This window comes from Hippichthys cyanospilos, chromosome 16, assembly GCF_059441005.1.
Source record: "Hippichthys cyanospilos isolate Australia breed blue-spotted pipefish chromosome 16, RoL_Hcya_1.0, whole genome shotgun sequence".
Lineage (NCBI taxonomy): Eukaryota > Metazoa > Chordata > Actinopteri > Syngnathiformes > Syngnathidae > Hippichthys > Hippichthys cyanospilos.
Window position 1 is genome coordinate 12,618,636 of NC_142384.1, and position 24,172 is coordinate 12,642,807.

The 24,172-nt window shown below is 39.0% G+C and overlaps 3 protein-coding genes across 4 annotated transcripts; 2 read left to right on the forward strand and 1 right to left on the reverse strand.

The window, feature by feature from the left end:
• The first annotated feature begins 369 nt into the window (after positions 1-369).
• Positions 370-3,499, forward strand: nme4 (NME/NM23 nucleoside diphosphate kinase 4). Its single transcript, XM_088436723.1, has 5 exons — positions 370-554; positions 1,208-1,338; positions 1,413-1,514; positions 2,242-2,354; positions 2,425-3,499. Exons 1-5 carry the CDS (start codon positions 437-439, stop codon positions 2,543-2,545), a joined length of 585 nt encoding a protein of 194 aa, XP_088292849.1. The 5' UTR covers positions 370-436; the 3' UTR covers positions 2,546-3,499.
• Positions 3,122-10,335, reverse strand: LOC148410657 (epidermal growth factor receptor kinase substrate 8-like protein 1). 2 transcript variants are annotated; one of them, XM_088436722.1, is made up of 14 exons: positions 10,084-10,335; positions 8,948-9,065; positions 8,814-8,872; positions 7,428-7,557; positions 6,890-6,978; positions 6,739-6,813; positions 6,528-6,676; positions 6,283-6,462; positions 5,806-5,914; positions 5,574-5,696; positions 5,363-5,489; positions 4,767-4,935; positions 4,338-4,470; positions 3,122-3,690 (listed from the first exon to the last, which is right to left on the reverse strand). In XM_088436722.1, the coding sequence occupies exons 2-14, from the start codon at positions 9,063-9,065 to the stop codon at positions 3,619-3,621; spliced, it is 1,533 nt and encodes a 510-aa protein (XP_088292848.1). In that variant the 5' UTR covers positions 10,084-10,335; the 3' UTR covers positions 3,122-3,618. The 2 variants fall into 2 exon arrangements, with proteins under 2 accessions (XP_088292848.1, XP_088292847.1); XM_088436721.1 differs by having other exon boundaries at positions 3,123-3,690; positions 8,948-9,153; positions 10,084-10,334.
• Positions 10,336-12,958: 2,623 nt separating this feature from the next.
• Positions 12,959-22,259, forward strand: slc6a16a (solute carrier family 6 member 16a). Its single transcript, XM_088436720.1, has 12 exons — positions 12,959-13,058; positions 15,617-15,836; positions 17,024-17,181; positions 18,039-18,165; positions 18,236-18,411; positions 18,551-18,661; positions 18,750-18,991; positions 19,251-19,431; positions 20,220-20,421; positions 20,499-20,658; positions 21,506-21,668; positions 21,764-22,259. The coding sequence occupies exons 1-12, from the start codon at positions 13,056-13,058 to the stop codon at positions 22,103-22,105; spliced, it is 2,085 nt and encodes a 694-aa protein (XP_088292846.1). The 5' UTR covers positions 12,959-13,055; the 3' UTR covers positions 22,106-22,259.
• The last annotated feature ends 1,913 nt before the right edge of the window (positions 22,260-24,172 follow it).

The window sequence follows — 24,172 nt, forward strand, 5'->3', positions numbered from 1 at the left end:
CCTTTTCTATTTTCCATATTTTGTATTTTAAGTTTGCTACTCAAGTAAATTATTAATTCAAAGACACGTTTCTTTAAAAAAAAAAAAATCCACGGCTTCTATTGTATAGCTCGCGCTATGACGTTTGTTGGCAAAATTCCCAACATGTTTTCAATGTCTGCCTTATTTTCCGAGAAAGCCTTCAACTTTATTAATTATTAATGACGATTTTTTTTAACTCCCAAACTCCCTGTCAGTCGATGTCCACATCACTGTCACTGTCAAAGCGCACACGTACGTACATGCGGCAGAAGTTGAGTTAAATACGTTTGTGGACCGTCAACAGTCCGAGGGGTCAGGCCGGCCGGCGGGGCGGGTGTAGGGGTGGGGGGGGACAAGTGAGTTTCAACAGACAAGTCCGGACCTTCGGTCAGCCGCCAGATTCGAACGCACGACCATGTTGATGCAGCGCGTCATGTTCCTCCCACTACTGTCTCCGTGGAGCAGGCAAATCAGCAAAAATGTGATTTCTCGCCATCCTGCTCTGCAGCTGGCAGGCGTCAGGAGCTGCTCGAGTAAGTTGCTTCTTTCACATTTTGATTTCATATACTTTTAATACTTACATACGATCGTGAGGCTGACAAACGTTTTTGTTTCTCTAATAAGCCGTGAAAATGATTTTAATTCTATTTTTTTTTTTTTGTTATATACATTATCTGGCTACAGTATGGCACCTGACACGCATCTCAACTGGTCTGGGTATTTGCGGTTCCTGTTCGGTTCTCGTCCTTTCCAAATAACAGACCCCATCTTCCTGCTCCTCCTCCTACTCCTCAATCAATCCAAACTCAAAGCTTCAATGTCATTCAGACAGCAAACTTGCAGCCCAGACTCTCAAAAGTTGGTGTGTGTAGTTCTTGTTGTGGGTCACATGCACGTTTAATTGCCTGCATGCAGCAGTCCGTTAGAGTCGAGAGTTCTACTCCGCAACCAAACACGCAAGTTTTTTTCCCACCCTTTCCATGCACACTTAGTATGTTCTGACAATTTTGACCCACTTCAAGAAAATCCTCAGCTGTATGATGGTCAACTACTGATCTTTTCTCAGTGTTTAAGTAGCATCTGATAAGAAATGTGTTTTATGACGGGAGATATATTTGAGAACTCAAGATGACATTTAAAAAAAAAAGGACATTTGAATTTTCATAATTCTCTCATATGTTACCAGGCCTCGCAGAGGCAAAGGAGCGGACTCTCATCGCCGTCAAACCAGACGGCGTCCAGCGTCGTCTGGTTGGACAGATCATCCGGCGCTTTGAGCAGAGGGGCTTCAAGCTGGTGGGCCTGAAAATGCTACAGGTACATATTCCACTACATGTGTGTTAAGTGGTGTTTATAATATTTACGTGATGTGATTTCCATGTGTTGAGAAGGTGTCGGAGGAGCTCCTTTCGCAACACTACTGTCAACTGACGCAGAAGCCCTTCTATTCCAGTCTGGTGGAGTACATGACTTCTGGGCCTGTGGTTGCCATGGTGAGAGTCTGGCGACATTCATGTTGAAATGATGACGCTGATTTTCGGATCAGAATGTGTATAATTTGGCTTATTGGAAGTAAGTAGCCAAAGACTTTGCATCACAATCATTTTTTGGATTAAAATAACAGACGTCTTGGCAAAAACCAAATGTTTTGCAGCATCCTAAAGGATCCTGGCTTTTTAACTTGCAACGTAGGGGTTTTCTTGTACCACCTCAAAAAATCTGGCTCTTCAAGTACCACCATCATGGCCAACATTAAATATAGCATCGTGGTATGAACTGTTATTATCAATAAATGAGGCAGAGGGTTTCTCATTTTCATGCATAGTGTGAATATAAACTGCACTTGAATTTGGAAAAATATAAGCATCTAACTTGTACTCAAATGAACTGTGTGCAATTTTAGCAAACATTGAAGCCATTAAAATACTTTGTCCATTTTAAGCACCTAATTCAGTCATACTTTATCCTACCACAAGAGGGAGCCTAGTGTTCATAACTCACTTAAGGAGTGTATTTCAGCAGGCATACTAATCAATTGTATAACATTTAAATAATTTTGTGAATCTTTAAAACTCTTTTTCAGATTTTTTTAATCAATCTCTCTACCTATACCAGCATATCAGTGTCTCACAATTTTTTCACAACATTTCCAACGCCCCGCCCCAAAGAATTCACTTTATCTAAATTGTAAAGCTTCAATAATTTGCGGCTGAACCACAGGTGTGGGAAGGTGACAATGTGGTCCAGTCCTCACGTGTGATGGTAGGACCCACCAACCCTGCCGCGGCCCCAGCAGGTACCGTGAGAGGAGATTTCGGCCTTCACGTCAGCAGGTAATATATCCCAATTACATCTGGTTGTGTCTGTTCATCTGCGAAGGACTAAAGTTTTTTTGATGCGAAGGAACGTGGTTCATGCCAGCGATTCTCTGGAGGGAGCGCAAAGGGAGATTCAGCTCTGGTTCCAAGGAAAGGAGCTTGTCAAGTGGGACTCCTGGGACCAGATGTTAACCTGTGAGGACTAAAGATGCCCTAAAAGTTACGCTACCTCTCCTTCTGCTGTTGCTGTCGCTGCTTTCAAGGTCCTAAGAAAAGGATGTACGGTATTTACGTAATAAATTCACCTCAGGAAATTTGTTCGAACAAAAAGACGGGATTTGATCATTTCACCTCAAGTGCATTTGTGTTATTGCCGGAATTTTTTTTTTTAAATACTCGATGATCCACAATCAGGTGATGTATCAAAATCATTTTATTATTGATGTTTTAGCTAAATTTTCAATTTTATTTATTTTCATCCGAATCCGGTGATAATGAAAAGCTCAGGATCTAGAAAGTGAACAAATTCCATTCTTTAATTTAATGTTAATCAAAAATATTAATCAACTTAGTTCTGCTTTTTCATTGCCCTCAATTCCACTTCAGATAAATCTGCCTGACTAAAGTTAGATTAGGATTTGGGAGTCCACTATGCATGTGGAAAGTTGAGATCGCTTTAAGGTGTTAGTAAGATAAAATTACATTTTGTTAAGTAAATTTCAGTGAATGCAAACGAACTTCAAAAAAATCTAGTGCTTCCAGTAAATAAATGTTTATTGTATGATATTTATATTGGAATAACTCAGGTTTAGCATATTTTGAAAAGCAAATCTTAAAAATAATTGCTTTAAAAATAAGCCGTGTTCTTTTTTTTTTCCAGTCCAGCACCATACATGGTTATGTTGCGCAAAAATGCTCATGTGCAGTAATGATATCTATTATAATATGAACAAATGACAAAAAGGCATTTATTTGGAATTAAAAGCAGTTGCAACTGGCACGTTTCAGTAAAAAGAAAAAAGTAAACAGTCATCTGCTGGTTTGTCTTCACAGATTCAGAATGCACATTTCTTGGGTTTGGAACGCAAACTCTCAGTCTATTCATATGACATTTTCCCTTTTTTCTTTTTGCATTTTCTCGCTCATCGTAGGAACAAATACTACAACCCACAGTTGACAGATCAGCTGCGCAAAAGACAGAAAATTTTCGGGCTAAATAAATGATTCACATTTATGTCTTGTCTGAGCATAGGATTCTCTTCTTAGGCTCCCCGCTGTCTCATTCCGTCATTGCAATCTTCAACTTTTGCCTCTCCATCGCTTGCTCCAGTTCGGAGACCTTTCGCGCATCCTGGGGGAGGGCATCCAAGACAGGAAATGCTTACGGATCTTCCTAATTGTTAAGGATTGTATATTGAAATAGATATCACGGTAAGTAGGTCAGTAACAATTGGGCCAAAATACGTGGGTCAAGGTTGGGCAAACAAACTGGCTTAGTAAACATACAGTACAGCACAAGTGCACACACACACACACACACACACACACACACACACACACACACACACACAGTTCCCCAGATGATATTGACAAGACCTTAACCCCACTTCTTGCCTAACCTCACACACATTTTCATAAATAATAATATAGCGTCTCTTTTTGTACTCAGTTGGCACTTTGTGCAAGATAGATTTTTTTTTTTTAGATTTTTAGAAGATTTTGGGGTTGGCTTCCCCCTTAATGAGCTTGGTGGAGTGAGTTCAGTCAGAAACTGATGCCATTTTGTTTCTGTGTGAGCGTGTGGATGTAAGCTGTGACCGACATCAGCTTGTCATTATGTATTTGTTTGTTTATTTACCAGAATACCACCTGTACTTGGCTAACCTAACTGTGAATTTACTGTTCTTTTTGGCCCCAAGGGAAACAAAGGTCCACTTAAGCCAAAACACAAATGTTTACAAACAAACACATAATATCCATTACAATTACTTCACCAACCTCCAGAATGACCTTCTGCATCATAATATGACTGTACACTCTGCCACCTTCATCCTGGGACACTTCACAGAGTTCCCTCTTGTTAAGCGAGAATAGTTGCGCTCCGGTTAAAACACCAAGACTCTGGACTGTCCTAACCGGAAGAAGAAGAAGAAGAAGAAGCATATTTTAAAAAGTGGTGTCTGCTCTTTTTTTTTTTTTTTTTTTGTTCTGTCCCAATTTTTTGTTCTGTCCCAACCGAGCGCAACACCGCGTGCTTGTTGGGACTACATTTGAACGCTAGAGGGCAATGTTGTGCTCTAAATCTAGACCTTCGCCATGGAAAGATTACGGTAATTTGCCATTCATATTAATGGTAAGGTTTTATTTTCCACTCTCGTTTAGACGTCTAATGCAGTATGTAAAAAGGGAAAAAAAAAAGCTACTTACTGCTGACTGAAGCCCTTTGCGACTAGCCAGGCCTCCACATCCGACGCTGAAGATTGGTAGTTCAATGTAAATGAAGTTTCCATGGAGCGAGACGGCAAGAGAGGAGGACGACTTCCCGAGAATCTTTTCTGCGCCATTCGTTGAAGAAGCTCGTCGTTCATTATCAGTACTGCACAAATACACAGCCATTTGCATCCAACCACTATTTGCCATTTCTTTTTTACTGTCAGTCGAGCTGCAAAGCCCAAGTCAATTCAAGTCGGTTTTGTTAAAAAGAAAAACATTGCTGTATTGTGACAACAAACAATACAATTTTTCCATCGATTGTAAATAAATAATGAAATTTATGCAGTTTTTCTTTTACTCCAATGAACATTGTATTGATTCTTCTGGTGTTTGTGCTTCGTCCACCTGGTTTTTGTAAAACACACATCCACAGTGACCCACTATGAAGCTGCAGTAATATTGGCCATTCCTCGCAAAGGATCAAGAATATATGCTTGTGGGTATCGTTATATTTTCTGTTTACATGAGGTGCTCCACAATTATTGCACAAGTAACATTGCTAATCATATTAGTTGACCTGAAAGTTTCACCTCGATCTCCATTGTCTCCATGTATTGGGGTGGACGGAAACACCATGCTCTGCGGTCTTCCTGTTGGGCTCATTGGAGTCGGACAAGTGCCAACCGGGCTTAGCGGTGCGTACAAAACGGGTGACATCTAGAAATCACAAAAAAGAAGTAAAAAAGCAAGTTGCGAGGAACTTTGAGGATACTAAAACAAGTTGATGCTCTGTGCTCATACCACTGTTTTTTCTCCACCCTCATTGTTTTCAGCTGGCAGCGGTTCCAAGATGTTATGTGGAACGAATCCTATTTGGTCAAAGCGATTGCGACACTTCCACCATCTCTTTGAGGAGTCGATGACCTGGAGCAGGTAAAACGCAGATTAGAAAAAATATCCATGTCATATTTCAAGACTGCTTATATCTTAAACATCAGACAGATATACACATCATAAGCTTCAGTTGTGTTACCTCGAGTGTTTCTCCTTGCAGCACCGAAAGTTCACTACTGTTTCTTGCCACAAAGTCATATGTGCAACAGTAATGTCTCTCCCCTTCTGGTGGAAGTCCATTTCCCTCTCTGGAATAATGTTTCAAGTGACATGAAGTTAATACGCAGAAACTTTCATTCAGCATCTGTTTGTTTTTGTTGGTCAACAGTCGGACTGGCTTAACTCACAGGCTGATAATACTGTCGAATTTTAAAGTCAACACATTAGATTTGTAGTGTTAATTCTGACTTACTTAATGTATTAGACACAATATATATATATATATATATATATATATATATATATATATATATATATATATATATATATATATATATATATATATATATATATATATATATATATATATATATATACACAAACATTACCATTCTTGATCATATAAATGCTAGGTTGACAGAATTATTAAAAAAATGAGCTCCTGGTCTGCACTCACACTTCATCTGCCTCATCAACATGGCCCCCCTCTACATGTTCACTCTGCACGATAGCATCTTGTCTGTGCTGCGCTTCAACAGGATCTTCCAAAGGCACACCAAAGGAGTCGAACGCCTGCGGCTGCCACCCGTCCAGGAAGACGGGCGAGTAAGAAGGAACAGATACGCCGAGCTGGGAACTAAAAGAAGCGGTGATTAAGGTTTGCTTGAGTGCCGTAACACACTTGCAAAAAAAGATGCACACCAAGGTGAAGTCCAGTTGAGGCCCAAGTCACTCCATAGCTCTTTTTCCTCCACAGTCAAATGCTCCTGGAGCAGCGAAACTGCTCCGGTGGTCAGTGCAGGACTGACAACTGACCCGCCCAGTTCTGGCCCGCTGGTGGTTCTCACCATCTGTAACAAAAGCCGCAGTCAGTCAGCGAGAGCCTATCATCCAAAAGGTGAAGGTGAGTCACCAGTTTGAGTGGAAAAAAGATGTGATGCAGCAACTCCGGCGCGCTTGGTTCTGATATGGCCGACTTGACCCGATCCTGAAGGAAGCAGGAAATAGTCACGGGAGTGACGTTTCAAGAGGAAGAAAGATGAATCGGAGTTGTCCAATCTCACCAGCAAACTGAAGGAGTACTTGATTTTCTGAAAGATGTCCACAAATTCTTGTTCCGACGGCGGAATCGCTTTCATGGTCACCAAGTCATCTGCGCAATCACAAGTATGAACAATTTTATCATTCCAACATCTCCACATATTTAACCCCTTGGGAAAAATTTGACCCAACTCTGGCTTTTTGGTGTTTTTTTGCGTGCGATATCAAAGGAAAAGCTTAAAAAAATCACTATCACTAGGAGGCTAAAATATTGCATGGCTTGTCCAAACATGACAACTGTCAATATACCACACTGCCGTCCCTTCTAAACGTTTGCAAACGGGAGGTCAAGAGGTACATGATATAGGTGTAGAATTTAGCCCATGTTGGGCTCATTTACTGCCAATCAAAATTGGAATTCTTGTCATACAAAAATACAAAAAATACAAAGATACAAAAATGTTCTTTTTTCTGCAGCTTTCAAGACGACTGTATTGCAAGTAGTGATGAAATCTACAACAGCAGCGACTATTCAGCAGCAGGTAAGTGTGTGCTCACTACCATCTTGGCTCTGCTTCTTGCTCTTCCTGCTTCTTTTCTTCCTCTGACTGAGAATACTTTGGGCCTCAGCCGCCTGCTGCAAACGCAGCATGAACCGCTCGATGTCGTCAAAACAGTGGTTCAAAATCTCCTGGTAAATGTTTGACAAAAAAGGGTAGAGCACAGTCAGATTGGCTTGTTGTCACTTTGCAGTTATATACTGTATTGTGCAATATAATGGGAAATAAATGTAATATAGCGGGGTTCCCACATCATCTGTAATCAAACACAATGCAGCTCAGATTCTGGCTAGCAGACCTAGCAAGTAATTTTTGGTTTTAATGGGATTCAAACCATTTCTCTTTGGGTCTTCTGATTGAGTCACTGCATTACTTTAAAAGCAGTTTTCAAACTGTTGTACTATACGCCGCACACAAAATATTTTTTTCTACATTTTATTCCAATATTGTATCCCCTATAAATTGAACCATGACCTTAAAAATTGACAGAGTTGCTACTGTGATGCTACTGTGTAAACAGTATGGTACTGTGTAAACTTAGCCATCGTTTTTGGTATATTGTAGCAATTACGTATACATTAATGTAGTTCCATCATTAAAATCCATGCCCTGAGGGCAACACTTAGTAGGATTTCACCTGCAATCAAAACTGGTTTGACACACCTGAGCCTTATTTTTAATGAAACGGATCAAGCGCTAGATACAGCAAATTCTATTAACTGCACTACATATCAAATCAGTCTCCCCTAGAAAGAAGAAAAAAAAGCTACTCAAATTGCACCATAGTGTCATGTATTTTTTTAAATATATTTTTAACACTTGTGTACCACACCAAAGAGCGCCATTGGTATTTTTTTTTATTTTTTTTTATGGTAAAGGTTGGAGGAAATGTTTGGGCATCTGTGGTTTAATTCTTAGGATGGGAAAATTAAATAAAAACACAAAGTATGCAAATTTTCCTGGCAGGTTCTCTCTGTCTCTGTCTCTTTTTTTTTTTAACAACTGGCATCCAAAGTGTTAATCCATAATTTAATTTACTCCTGATCTAGGGTCCCTGCATGCCATTACATTGCACTGGAAAATAAAAATAAAATCCAATTTCTTCTTATCGATACAACATGTCAATATCCATTTACTATTTACTTCATTAGGTCCCCCCAATAAAATCCAAACAATATAACACTAACTTGCTTGTAAGATCAACATTCATTTCCAGCCGAGCGTTGGCTCATAAACTGTGCTGATCTCACATCTAAAATAGGGCATTGATGCCATCTCTTTGTGATTGTGCATAGTGAAATTCCTCATTGAAAAACATACTTGACAATTATACTGAATGCGTTACTTAATTGCCCTCACATATAAAAGTGTGAAAAGCACTACTTACCACTTCTCTTTCTTCATTCAGTTGAGACGGAGAGTTTAACTCCATCTTTGCATTGTTCTCTAAGCACATAGAAGCACCTTTGTGTCACTTCAGTCACAAACACATTCAAAAATGCAAACATTTATTTAGGATACCTTTAATGGAATCTGAGTTTATAGGGAGCTCACTCAAGGCAAGCTGCTGTTTTGGGACGGGCATGACTCGGACAGCTGACGGCTTTCGAGGCATCACCGCAGGAGGTTTTGCCGACATCTGTTAAGTCAAAACGGACGAAGATCAAGTGTCACCTCAGGAGGGTGCAGAGGACTGGGCCAACGGGGCGGCGACCCTGAGCAGCCACCTGAGGGGGTTCAGATTAGATTTAGGTTTGGATTAGATCATTAGAGGTTAGGACTGGCCCTAAAAAAAAAAAAAAAACTTGATTTAACATTGATATTAATTGATGTCATTGGCAATGACATTTATTTAGGTTTGACTTACATTTATTTGACTTTGATTCATTAGAAAAAAATTCTGGAAAATATTCAGACAATCATAGTATACTGATTTTAAATCCGTTTTAATGCAAACAACATTCATAACTTGTGCAAAACATGTTTAAATTCCACAATGAAGTGTTTACTACCTAACTTGTCTTGTAAACACACCAAACAACAAAAAAGACATCTAGTCAAAGTAGAAATGTGAAATAAACGCTTGTAATAAGTCAAAGCCAACTAGAGAGGACCGAAAAGACTGAAATATTTCTAGAAATGATATTTACGTACACATAGGTATAAAATAACAATAACCACTCAGGTAGCAAATTTATGGTGCTCTTTCCAACAATGGCAAAAGCATTGAAAATCCTGCACATTCCAAATCACATTAAATGATAAAAGGTCATATTATAATATTATTATTGCTAAGGTAACTTGGAAGAATGTTAAGAATGCCATTGAGCATTTTAAGTCCGCATGCTCAGAAGTGACAATTACACTCTACAGGAAAAACCACTGACAATGGCCGCATGGCATGTCGATGACACAATCCTTTCGAGTGTTCCTGGAATGATGCTAACCCATCCTCATCATCACGAAATTAAAAAAAAATCCTCCTTCCAAGCAAACAGAGGGAAAGTCAAAGAATGTCATGCAGTGATTCATCACACGTATTGGAATGATGAAAGTGAATCTGGCACTTTTGAGCCCAACTCACTCATCACATCCACATCCACACCCACAAAGAATTACAAAGAATTAGCGTGTGTATTATTGATGCATTACTGTACCTTTTGTTGCAGTCTGCGTGTTTAAGTCCGGCTCCAGAAGACAAATCGTAGCTGCGCTCACTTCGTGGAGCTGTTTACACGAGCAGGTCCCACCTACTCTAGAAATGTAGGAACGAGAAAAACGAGTCTGACTTTTAATTCATGCCGCTTTCACTCTCCCTCCCGCCTCACTTGCTGATGGCCACTCGAAGGGGATGGGCAAAATTCTTCAATACGTGCCCAATATAAAATTTGTCCCACCTTCACTTGCCTGAAATCTGGTGGTGCCCATACTGAACCAGCTCGGAACAGCAGACCTGTTCCAATAATAGCTCATCATTGGATAGTGTGATTTTCTAGGACAGTTGCAAGGGAGATCAATTGAAAATATAATATATTATCTGCCTCATCACCAGTCACTTTACCGCATGCACACACGCACCTTACAAATCCTGTACCGTGCAGGGAAGCTGCTAAATACATCATATTTTGAACTACAGGATATTTTGCACCCTCATATGTAAACAGTTTCTTCCATTCCAGCTACTCCATAATATGCTCAGAATGTGACTCTATTCATTTATTAGTGCTTCATTATTACTGCCCTTATTGCTCTATTACAGTTTTTTATATTTCTCTTTTATTGCCTACTTTATTATTTGCTCGATTGTGGAATGTAGCCTGCTAGGGAAATTGAACAGAATAAGAATTTCTTTGTGTAGTATTACTATGTATATTACAAAAAAACTCTTGAATCTTGAATTACAGTATATCATTAATTAACATGCATGACATAGTTGCTCTCAGTTTCAAAAAGTTTAGTTGTCCTGTGTCCTGTTTTGTGGTGCTGTAAGGACTTACGTATGGATACATTTTGCATTTAACGCAGTGCTTCTCAATTTTTTTCTGTTACGCCTCCCCCCAAGAAGAAGCAATGCACCATTTTCCTCTTAAACATATAACAAAGATTAACGAAATTGCCATTGAGTTTCGGTCTGTAACAGCAAAGATTTTAAGTGCGCTCGTTTGTCTGTAGTTAAAAAAAAAAACCTCCGCGTGCCACTGCCACCTACTGTAGTGGAGTTGGGATTGCACTTTATTCTAGTATGGTAAGAAAAAAAAGCATGGTGGATTTGTGGACAGACCACAGGACCTGTGTGCCTGCTTATCGGCGGCCATCTTCCTTGGCCTTTGACCTGATAAGCGGCTCAGAATTTAAATGTAACATTTTACAAAGTCCTCCCTTTGACATCCACCACCGCTGTCACTCAATAGTTAATTCAACGTCAACATTCCTCGCATTGCAGTCTGCCTATGCAGACACGGGACAAGAAATTAGACACGACAGCCCCAAGGTGAATTCGAAGCATTGTGATGTCGCCATTTGTGACATGACAAGCATCCATGACCTCCTTCCTTAAAAAAACCTGGGCGACGAGCTGGTGACTCAGACATTTCTGGCCGTACGTGTGAGTTTTAGTTTCTGTCGTGCAAGGATTGCGTAAAATATTTGTGAATGAGATACAAATATTTTAATAGTGTTATTTGAATAAATGTGCTGTGGTGCAATAACTTAATTTATCATGAGCTTTAAGTAGGACATTTAAGCTCTATATTATTAATTTATGTCACGAAACACTCCAATGTGATACTTTATGTCATATTGGCCCTGGGTGAACACATTCCTTAAATTGTTGTCAACATCATTCATTTCTATATAGCTGTTATGCTTTTTTTCACATTGGCTGGGTTAAATAAATAAAAAATAAAATCTCATTTTCAACATGTATTTATTTTGTCATCGTTTTCATATAGTCTTCTTGTTTTCAATGTTTTTGTATCATAATAAATGTTATTTTGTGCTTAATTAGCTTTTGTATTTTTATTATTCTTTTGCAATTAATACATTTCCTTCTATAATCAAAGGATTGCACAATGTCTTTTTATTGTAAAATACTTATCCCAATTTTGCCAAATAATGCTTACGACTAATGACCAGTTTTGTGTGAAAGGAGCGATCTTATTGGGATTTGTTGTACTGTGTTGCCGCACAGCGTCCTCTGCTGTTGATTTTTTTTCCGCGTCAAACTGTGACGTATAACCGCAGTTAAGGCAGCAGTAGTGGCAAAAGATCACCAAGAAGGTTGAATTAAGGGCTATACAGTACTGTACTTTGTTTCTGAGATTTTCGTATTTTTTTTTTTTGGCGTCTGAAATACGGTCAAGCTGCCTTTTTATTTGTCTGACAACGTTTTAATTTTATTCCATATATTTAAAACAAATATCTGTACTTTTTATTTTTTCTATTAAAACGGACTCATGAGCATTCACAATAATGCAACAAACGCAAAGCACGAAATATTTATTCCCTAATAGTCATAGTGACCTTATTTAAGGGAACTGAACTTTTTTCTGTTATTAGTTATTCTTTAATCAATTCACTGGCTAAGCAATATGAACACATTTCTAACATTTCTAATCAGTCAAAGTCACTGAAAAATCTAAACTTTCGTACACAAAGTTGTTTTTCATTGTGCAAGTTATCAAAACGAGCACTGACTAAAAACATTTAACTGTTACTTTGCATGATATGCTTGGATGTTGCTTTATTTTTACCTTTTTTTTATTATTATTTTAAAAACACGAGTGCACATTTCACGAGTCACTTGCATAACAATGAAGTTCAGTATCTATTAAATTTAGTTTAGGCACGCCCACTGTAGCCCGCCCATTGGCTGTAGTAAAAGTAACCTCTCACTGGTCTTATTTGGTTTGCTCCAAACGCGTGCGTGACCGCATGGTTCTTTAAAACCGCCTCCTCACCCGACTGTGAACACGCAACTGAAGTTAAAAACAAAACAAAAACTTTTTAACTTCTTCCAGTTTAGCAGGACGTGCTTTGAAAAGGATCCTGCAATAACAATAAAATACAATTAATACTGAAAAGACAGCAAGATCGAGATCTTGTACAGCGCTGGAGCGAGCTGTCAGTCATGGTAATTTGCATTCTCTCATACGCACTTCAAAATGTATTTTGCTGTCCTTGCTTGCTGAAATTTCAAGGTTGTTCTACTAATGTTTGGCCAACCGACCAAATCTGCTTTGCTGTACACGTGTGTGCATATCACAGTATACGCAATTTGTGGGAGTAGAACATGCTGTTCTGTGTATGCTTGGCTCACCTTCTACTCGTAATGATTTTAATGTGTGCTCTGCAAATTATATATATATATATATATATATATATATATATATATATATATATATATATATATATATATATATATATATATATATATATATATATATATATATATATATATATATATATATATATATATGTACATTGCTTTTCACCTTAGTCGTGTACCTAGATTGCGTCATTCGAGATTTCATGATGTTAAGTGTTTATAAGGTACTAAAATACCCAGTACACGATTGGTAACAACTCCCAGTATGATGCCGTGTAATTGTTCAATGATGCAAACCACAATAGGAGCATTCTTGATCATGAGACAATATTTAAGTTGAACTATTCTTACCAACTGTAGGTACATGTTAGACTGTACTTCAATGAATCTTGCTTTTGTTCATTCTAATGTTGCCGTAATGTTCTTCCACTAAGGTACTGTCCAGCAGATAGCAAGCTGGTGGCCTGAAGAATGTGCTTGAATGCCTTTTTTGGTGTAGTGTTTGTCTTGCAAGCTATGTGATAAGATCCTGAGAAATGTGCATTTCCTATCGAAATGGGTTTGGTTTCTTTTCAGGCAAGGCCTTTATGGATATTTGCAGAGGCTGCATGAACGAGATGTTGCGTTATTCTGTGGAGGAGGGGCGCTTGACAATAATAACTAATTAATCAATTTGTGAACCTCACTTCAAACATTTAAAATGATTAGTTAGGGCTGCAGCTATCCATCTTGTTTTTGGATTTCCTACAGAATATTTTAATCGGATTTCGAATAATTGGATAAAAATGAAAATTGTATTTTTATGATTGGCGAAAAGCAATTCTAAACACAAAAAACAAATAACACATTTCCACTTCATGATAAATGACCAACTTTCATCATGTTTTTGACTATCGACATTTTTTTACTTAAATCTAAACTGTGCTTAGTAGCACACCACTTTCTTCCTGCTCTTCCGGTCCCTCCGCAAAAGCTTTGGTCTGTGAGATGAATTTTCCAGCTGGAACAGCAAATATGAGTCAACATTAAGTAATTAAATTGTGTGTTAGTGCCCTGAATTGGTGTTTAAACATGACTTCTAGAACAAAACAATGATGTTTTTTTTGTATTGGAAGCTGGTAGCAACAGTTGCAGTAGAATAAGAATAGTCAAGCTATTATGCCATGAAGAACTTCAAAATAAAAGCCTATTGAGGCGTTCATCTCAGTATAATATTTTGCAAACTATGTTTTACTTTGAAGTTGTCCTCATCACGTTTTATTGTCATGCAAAGTTTTAACAATTGTTGCTGCGACTGGCTCGCCATTTTTTCTAATGTGTACACTTACTAATAAGCGGGCATCCAAGGCTCAAATTACACGAGAACGATTGCACGAAAACTGCAACGATATTGGATTAAAACGCACAAAGCTGTGAACTTGGAGTTGAGGAACCCTAAACCTCTGATTGCCTCTGGCTGGAACAATGTACTGGAGTGAGAACAGGGCATTGTGACATAACACATTTGCCATTCCTTTTGCCCTTGACATTAAAAGCAACTAAATAAAAGTTCCCATATAGGTGTGACAAAATGTAGTGACAAAGTTCTCACCTGCAACCGCAAGGTCTCACTGAACAGTTCGAATGCTTGTGATGTGTTGTGGTGTCAACCCACGTGTCTCCGCAAAAGCACCTTTTTTTTCATTTTGACATTATAATTGGACAATGCCCAACATGACAAAGTCAAAATGTTCCAATGTCAGAAATCCTGACCACGTGCCTTCCATTTACACCCTGACAACACCCACGGGCTCGACCAATGCTATCCTACTCCCCCCCCACCCATCATCCATTTTAAGAGTTGACTGCTCTGCACATATCTTTCATTCTCCTAATAGCCTGCACGCACAGTATGCTTCAATCTGATTTGAAAAACTTTAATGCTCAAGCACAAACTTCACAATGATATAATGTCACTTCAGCTCCTGGGTCATTACCTGCTCATATAATGCAATGTTTATTTATTTTGGATTGCAATCGCACTTCCTCTTCCTGTATTCCTGTCAAATAACATCTCACATGTGCTCAATCTGCTGCCACGCCGATATTTGAGATAGGCTTCCGAAACAACCCCCCCCCCCCCCCCCCCGCTTGTGTGTGTGCTGGTGCGGCTTGAGTTGCAGCACACGTCTTCATGTGTTTCTTTTCACATGGCGGGTGATGGCTTGGCGGCCAGAGCTCCACGCACGCCATTTCACGATAGCCAAACAAGCCGCCTGCTCTTTTCCCTGTACCTTAAATGAGTATAACTGATAGCCTGTTAAACGGGCCACCGGGCTTTAGAAATACAATTTATCAATTGATGTGTTCTTCTTCATTCCAAGACGCAGAAACCTTCACTGAATGTGGACGAGGATGGCGCATGGCTGACTGAGAGTCAGTCTCAGTCTCAGATGGCCCTCAGTCCCGATGCAAACGAAACCAACGATGGAGAGCGCCCGGCCTGGGATTCCAAGATCCAGTACGTGTTGGCCCAGGTGGGCTTCAGTGTTGGCTTGGGCAACGTGTGGAGGTTCCCGTACCTTTGCCATCAGAATGGAGGAGGTGATTATCAATGAACGTTATAGCTCACGTGATGTTTTTATATTTGATCTAAAATATTGCAAAGTACACATAGTTCAGCAACAGATTTGGTACAGTCACACAGCTCCAACCGTGATTCAAGTTAAGACATGCAACAAATTTGAGGATACTTTATCCCAGAAAGAGCACAATTTTGTTTTAGAAGGTTATTTGGTTACTTTGTCAGTTGTGCAGCCCCTGTGAAATTATATTACAGTACCTTTTTTTTTTTTTCAGCCAAGTACCCCTGAACCAGTGCAAAAGAATTCCGGGAGGTGCCCCCAACTTAAAACCGAGTGCTAGACCATCTTAGTCCGATTTATTACACTTTCGCACTACATTCACCGTTGTATATCAAGGTGTATTTTATTCAGTAACTTCAGAAGATAGATTGCGCAACATAATCTGTTTCTACCTTGAAATAAAGGTCTTCATGGTTTTGCAAAGGAGTCAGTATAATGCAGTTGCACAATAAGTTAATACATGTTCCAATTTATTTGCACTTTATTTGAAAAGATAAACTAACTGTTCCGGTCCTGCTTTAAAAAGTATAATATTAGTTTTACTAATACGTGACCTCCTGTGAACCGCAATTGCTGTGTTCATGTTGACCTACAGTTCTTTTTTTTAAAAATGTGACACGTGATTTTAACGGCAGTTACAGAAAGCCCCCATTCTAGCAATATAAAAAAACATGGGAATGTAAATGCATTAAAACATACAAAATGGTTTAATTCATTTATATATATATATATATATATATATATATATATATATATATATATATATATATATATATATATATATATATATATATATATATATATATATACACACTGTATATATGTAGTTGGATTTGAAATGAAAAGGGAATTAAATGAGGCATGACTTGATTGTTATTGAACAAACTTCATGAAAATGATTCATGTGCATAAACTAGTTATTAATAAACTAGTTATATAAATTTTAATGACTGCAAAAGTATTGACGATTTTTAAAATAAAAGTACAATAATATTAAGGTCACACAGCTCATATTTGAGTCTGTTGTTTGTTTTTCTTGGGTTAAAATATTTTTCAAAGCTCTACCAATCTTCCACATTTGATGACAGACAAACTGTAGTAGCCCTAAAAGTACTCGCCACATGTTTTTCTTTTCCTTCCTTGCAGGAGCCTTCATGCTGTTGTATGTTTTTCTTCTGCTTGTGGTTGGTGTTCCGCTGTTCTTCATGGAGTTGGCAGCTGGCCAGAGCATTCGGCAGGGAAGCATCGGAGTGTGGAAGCACATTTCCCCAAAACTGTCCGGCATCGGCTACTCAAGCTGCTTGGTGAGAATTTATAGCAGTCGCCGAATGTGTTCCCACACGCCGTGTTTCCAATGTGGGACTCTTTCCAAAGTATGTTTGGGTTTGAAGAGATTGGGCAGTTTGGTTTATCTTTTGCCTTATTATTCAAAAAGCCTTCACAGAAGGCAAAGTTTTCTCGTAGCGCATCTGGGCATAAAACTAAGAGCGGACGTTGTAACATGAGAGCTGTTGTGTAACTTTTTCCCCCACTGACGCAAAGCGTGAACAACAATCTCTGTGTTCATCCAGTGTCTGTGTTTATTTTCCAGCACGTCTAAATTGTCAAAACCACACATGTTAGTTTTCTGTTTGAATATGTCAAAATATGGATATCTTTCTTGATATTTGTTCTCATTCTAAATGGAACTAGACAAACAAAACAAAAAAATCTTCATTTTGGGGATTTTACGGTATATAACCTGGGATAAAAGATTGAACATTGTATAAAAAAAAGAAAAGACTTCAAAACTTTTTTTTCCCCACCATTAATGTACAACTCAATTTGAAAATAAAATCTTTACAATCTTTAACGGGGGAGGCTTCAAGATCGGTTTATAATTCCCCCACCTTTAGTAGGCCTGCTTCTAACTTTTCTTCCTTTTTTTTATACATATGTTCCCACTTTCAATTGAGTTGCACAAGATGGAGGCCGTATTAATATCGGAGACGCCTTCTCGCCACCACCCCAATATCACAAAATGGCAAAAACATGAAAAAAAACAGGAGTTTGTAATCTTTTTCAAGGGGCTGTAACATGATATTTATATACTTTCCAAAGTGTAATATGTGTAAATGCAGTAATATACCTATGCTAATCTATGAATTTGTTTTCTCCTCAGGTTTGTTTTTATGTGGCTCTGTACTACAATGTGATTATTGCATGGAGCCTTTTCTACATGGGCAACTCCTTTCAGTATCCTCTACCTTGGGAGAACTGTCCCATTGACGTGGCCATCAATGAAACAGGTAGACTGCGCCCGTTTACACAAATAATCCCATTTCATATCGAGTTGCCTTTTGTTGCTCTCATCTACAGCGAGAGAATGCGCACAAAGTTCGGCAACATCATATTTCTGGTTTCGGAAAGCTCTGAACATCTCAAATTCCATCGAGGAATCGGGAGAGTTTAACTCCGTCATGACGGGCTGCCTATTAGCCGCGTGGACCATTGTCTCCTTGGCGATGATTAAGGGCATCAAGTCGTCTGCAAAGGTGAACCAAAAAAATCCTTGGCAAGCCACGTTTCGCTTCATTCACTCGTTTTATTCCTTGTACGTGGAATTTTTTCCCCATTTTCCCCCACATTCCCATCAAGTGACTGCTGCTCTTGCTCTGCTTTTCCACATTTCAGGTGATGTACTTCTCCTCTGTCTTTCCCTATGTGGTGCTCTTCATTTTCCTCATCAGAGGCTTGACACTGGATGGAGCAACAGAGGGAATCACGTATATGTTTTATCCCAGAGTAAGCACTCATCTTGTAACGTGTTTGATTCATGTTATAAAGACTTAAAATATGACCGAATTTCTCTTGGGGTTTTCCTCCCCCCCAGTTGGAGATTTGGGGTAACATGCAGGTTTGGCGGCAAGCTGCTACTCAAGTCTTTTTTGCCCTGGGACTGGGCTACGGCTCTGTCATTGCATATTCCTCCTACAATCCGGTCCAAAACAACTGCCACAGAGATGCTCTGCTGGTCTCGGGCATCAACTTCATGACATCTGTCCTGGCCTCGCTCGTTGTTTTCGTCATCCTGGGTTTCCGGGCCAAAAACATTGCAAAGGACTGCGTGGTTGAGTATGTATCAAAGCCCATAAATTTGATTGCATCATTATCACCACATGATAAAACAAAAACAAAACACTACCAGGTTCTGAAGCTTAAGTAACTTCATATCATTCATATACATGAACGGGCCATAGATTCAAATGAATAGATGAAAAATATCACATCTTAACAAGAGTGGGAGGAGCTAAAACAAGGCAACCATATTATCAGAAAATTTACAACGATATGGCATCGATCTATATCCTTATGTGAGTTCTGTTTATTGCAGAAACGTTCGCCTTCTCAGCACGATGTGGCTCCAAGGACAGACGGCGCACGGATGGCCAAGCTTCAACATGACCGCGCCAATCTCTGTGTCAGTATCGGACTACAGAGAATGGTACAGCAAGTACGGCACCGCACTGGGTCCAAGCATCACCGACTGCAATCTGGAGGAGGAGATGAAAAAGGTGCGCATAATCTGCCAGGAGCAGGAACATGCTTTAAATTACATCTTGTCTTGGTCTACAAGCATCCCGATTCTCTCCTTGGCCCAAGTAAATATGGAGTCCTTGTACATAAAAGTTCTGTTGCCCACGTTTGAAAACCGTTACACGAGGAAAGAATCCATGCAGACATCTTCACAAAGTGACGGACACTTGGAGGTAGACAGTGTTGGCAACCTGAAGTATCACAGTTCCCGGGAATCCTGAAGGTCGTGTAAAATTCCGTGTGCAGTGCTGTAAGGTGAAAAACAAAGTTGTTTTTGTACTTTATGTTGAAAGTTTCCAGGAAAGGCGGAAGCAAGCTGTGTTAGACAAGTGAGCAGGAAAACTAAATAAACAGAGGCCTATAAATACAGGGTTGATCATTTATCTGGAAACGTACACTTTCCATAGACCTCCCTGCTGGCTAGTCTTAAGGCCAAATTTGAAAGTTGATATCCACCACAAAAGAACAATGTATTTTCCGCTTCATTTCTTTGTTTTTTCAAAAACAAATGAAATATCGAGAAATTCCCTGTCGCTGGATTTTACGGCTTAGTTTTCATTTCCATGTCGTGTTTTTCTTCCTTTTTTTGCTTAGTTTTAGTACTAGAGTTATTTAATTTCTTGTTTGGATTTAGTTTACCGTAAATTGATTTAATTCTCTTCATTAAGGTTGTATGTAAATAAGTATGTACTGTATATATGCATGATTTAAATGTATATATTACAGTGTTGTCATGTTGCACGTGTTTGTTTATGTCGGTATTCAGGGGGTGGAAGGTACAGGACTGGCTTTTATAGCGTTCACCGAGGTGATGGCTCTCTTCCCTGCCAGCCCCTTCTGGTCCACTCTGTTTTTCCTCATGCTGCTCAATCTGGGCATGAGCACCATGTTTGGAACCATGCAGGGGATCCTCACACCCCTCATGGATAATTTTAAACTGCTGGGACGCCACCGCACTTTACTCACTGGTATGCTGGCCAAATCAAACACAAATTAAGAAGATTTGGCGTCTGATGTCTAATTGTCTCCCTTGTTTGTTTTTCAGTGTGCAGCTGTGCTTTGGGCTTCCTGCTAGGACTTTTGTTCACTCAGCGCTCAGGCAACTATTTTGTGGCCATGTTTGACGACTACTCGGCCACGCTGCCTTTGGTCATTGTCGTTATTTTTGAAACCATCAGTGTCGCCTGGGTTTATGGCACTGATCGGTAAGTAATGAATGACTTGCAAAACAGCAAGTATGCAGGGGTCCACTGTAGGTAAAAATCAAAAATGTTTTCGCAATTGTAAGAATTAATCTCACAGAGCAACTACAAAAAAAAAGAGTTAATAGACTTAAATCAAAACCGCACCCTTTGATGCTGATACTCTGACACGGTTTCATTCGTTACTGATCACTTTTGAAGTCAAATGTGTCTTCTGGGGGTCTGCCATTCACTTGTCATTGAATAAAATATGGGGAAAGGTAAAAAATCTTAGTTTGAATTGAAGTTAAAAAAAAATGTTGATTTAAAAAATATATACAGTTTTGTTAATTATTATTAAAAATGTAAATTTGTTATTTGATTTGTGTTTAGAATTGTTCTTCCCCCAAGAAATATTTATTTTTATCCAAATACCAAAACACTCAATAGAAGCAACTTTACAGGAGCAATACAGGGTGTGCTTATTGCTTTGAGTTGAAGAGATGAAATATTGACATATCAGACAGACGGTTCATAAACAGTGCAAAAAAAAAAAAAAAAATCACGCCAACCATCATAGCTTACTTAAGCTACATGCATGGCCAAAGTGCCTCTCCTGTTTATGTTTACATTTACATGCTAACTTCTTAATTTTCTTCCAGTCTGCTCATTAAAACGAAAACTTTAAAAACTGAACAATTTATACTGAGCGTTATTTTATATTCCAAATTTTACCAAGATCTCATCTTTTAGGTTATTCACATTTTGTCCCAGAGCAACTGTAATCTGCATCTTTCTGTATTTTGAGCATTAAATATTTGAAATTTAATGAAGGTTATAGAAATGATTCTCCCAATTTCCGGATGTGCAGCTTCCTGGATGATATTGAAGACATGCTCAAATGGCGCCCGCCAGTGGTATACAAATATCTTTGGAAATACGTGTGCTTGCTGGCCATGATTGGACTTCTGGCTGCCAGTTTATTGAGGATGGTCTTTAAAGGGCCAACGTATACCGCTTGGAATGAAACCACGGTAAGAGTAATTTTCCTACAAACTTTCATTCTTTGTGACTTTCAAACGCTATTTTACACAAATAACTATATAAAAAGTATGTCTTCTCTGGACAGGCCTCAGAGACGACTTTGGAGTACCCAAGCTGGGCTCTGGCTATGATTGTCTTCCTCATAGTCTTTGCAAGCTTACCGGTACCCATCGGGTATATCCATTCAACACTGCAGCGCCGCAGGCTGCTTGGTGCAGACTCCGTGGAGGACAACGACAAGGAGGTCAACCGCGACCTGTACACCAAGTGCAGCTCTGTCGAACAGTTGGATTTCACCTCCCATCTGACCCCCGAGGAAGAAAGCGTCCTTCCTAGGACCGCTTTCCTGCCGGTGGGCAGTGAACACTATCGCCTCTTGCCCCAGCAGGAGGAGGAGGACGAGGAGGAGCAAGACACGGGAGTGTGAGGATGGGGGTGCGCTTCACAGAAAGTGTTTCAAGTGTACGTTCTCAGAGAGTGAAGATGAAAGATATTGCTGCAGGAGAAACGGGACAGTGAGGGGAGAACAGCAATACATGCAATAGTTGTTTAGCTCAGGAAGCTACATCGTAAGAAAGTGACCCCCCCCCCCCCCCCCCCCCATGTAGTTCCCTACAGATGCCACAAATAGCGTTTCAGCGTGAATAATGAAGAAGACATCATCAGAATCTTTAGCCGCCAAATTACACGGAGATCACTTTTTAAAGATAGCATATCTCTACTGTGGCTGAAAAGCTAGTGGGTCCTGATTTTTATTTCAGGAGACTCACTCTGCATATTTGACAATTTATCAGAGCAGTTGCGCGGTTTGGCACAGCAAAATGACTGCCTTGGTGATGAAGTCACTCTAAACCTAGATTTACACTTTAGAGTAGATAAACATCTAGAGCTGGTCTAATGTGACATATTTCATGTATAAATATGTAAACAAGGCGTCAGAATGAAGCGCTCACTTCACAGCACGACTGGGCTTCGGCCGTGTTGAGACTTAACTGCATGACAAGCACGCCACATTTAAAGAGAATGAAAGGAATCGCTTTCACTGCCAATGAATGATGATTGAAGTCGTCTGTGACGACTCTCACAACGGCACAGCCCTCCCTCTTTCTCTTTTTTTGTGTTTGTGAGGGTGAATGATTGTTTGTATCTGTGTACCCTGCAATTGGCTAGCAACCAATTCAGTGTGTATCCCGCCTATTGCCCAAAGACTGAAGTAGACTTCAGCACGACCACGACCCTCAAGAAGATATGTGATTTTGATGATCCAGGTATGGATGGATGGACAGATGGAAGTGTCTAACATAACTCCGAGTAGAGTTATGCCACCTGTCTCATGAAAATGGTACCTAGTGTCACAGCAGCCAGGTAAAGTAAATAGCGTTGTCCAATCTTTATCGACACAAACACTTGTCACAAAACCTTTTTGAATATTGGATGCATGTGTTAGTGCATATTCTGCCATCTAGCGGATGGACATTTTATTGTTCTGCCTGTCCACTATACTCGTACATCGCTGCTTAGCAATTTGCTGTAAATGAATTGTCGTTTTTGGTTTGATTGAGTTCAAATTGATTATTTCCACATTAGCAATGGTGCAGTGCACTTTGAGATTTTCTTTACAAACTTAAAGTGTGTTTAAGAAAAACTTATTATTATTTCGTGATTGACAATGACTGTTCGAGCTATAAAGACACCAGATTATAAAAATAAGCATTCTGAAAATTCATTTTGACTTGTATAAACATTTCACTCATGTTTGCATTTAAGTGTGTAAGTATCAGATTAAAACTAAGTTAAACATTATGTGATGACTCTTCATATAGACGTTTTATTTTACATTTTATTAGGTTGGCTTGAGTTTGTTAAATTGTTAGTGAAGATACTCAACGATTTGTGGATGTATCCAAACAAGTCTGTGATACTTGTTTCATTTCAGATCATATGTTGATTGTGATGCTGTAAAATATACTGTAATTATTTTGTAGATGTAGATTTTATTAAAACAGCCTTAAAGGAAGAAATTTTACCTACCATTGGCATAATACAAATCGTTTTGTTGTTTTTTACTTCAAATAAAAACTGAAGTTTGCAGGTATGCTTTTTGTTTTTTTATTGGACACGGTCACTACGAGGTTTAGTCCTTTACACATATTTATTTTTATTATTTCATATTATTAATATATACGGTACAGATAAGGTAAAGTGACATGAAGTTGGAATTTAGCGTGTGAAATAGTTATTTTCACAATGAGCACTAAAGTAATGAACAATGCAAACTATTCTGTGATTAAAACAAATGTTATAGAAAGACAGTAAAAAATCATGTTTACGATTTGCTTTTTATACCTTTAAGTGCATTTTGGTCTGTGATACTTCACTTAGTATGAATCTCTTTCTTTCTACTTTTTAAAGAGTTTTGTCTGCAGACCTCTACATAAAGTACAACGATACGTCATCGCCACCACTAAACAAAGCCAGTAACATCCTTGCGCTT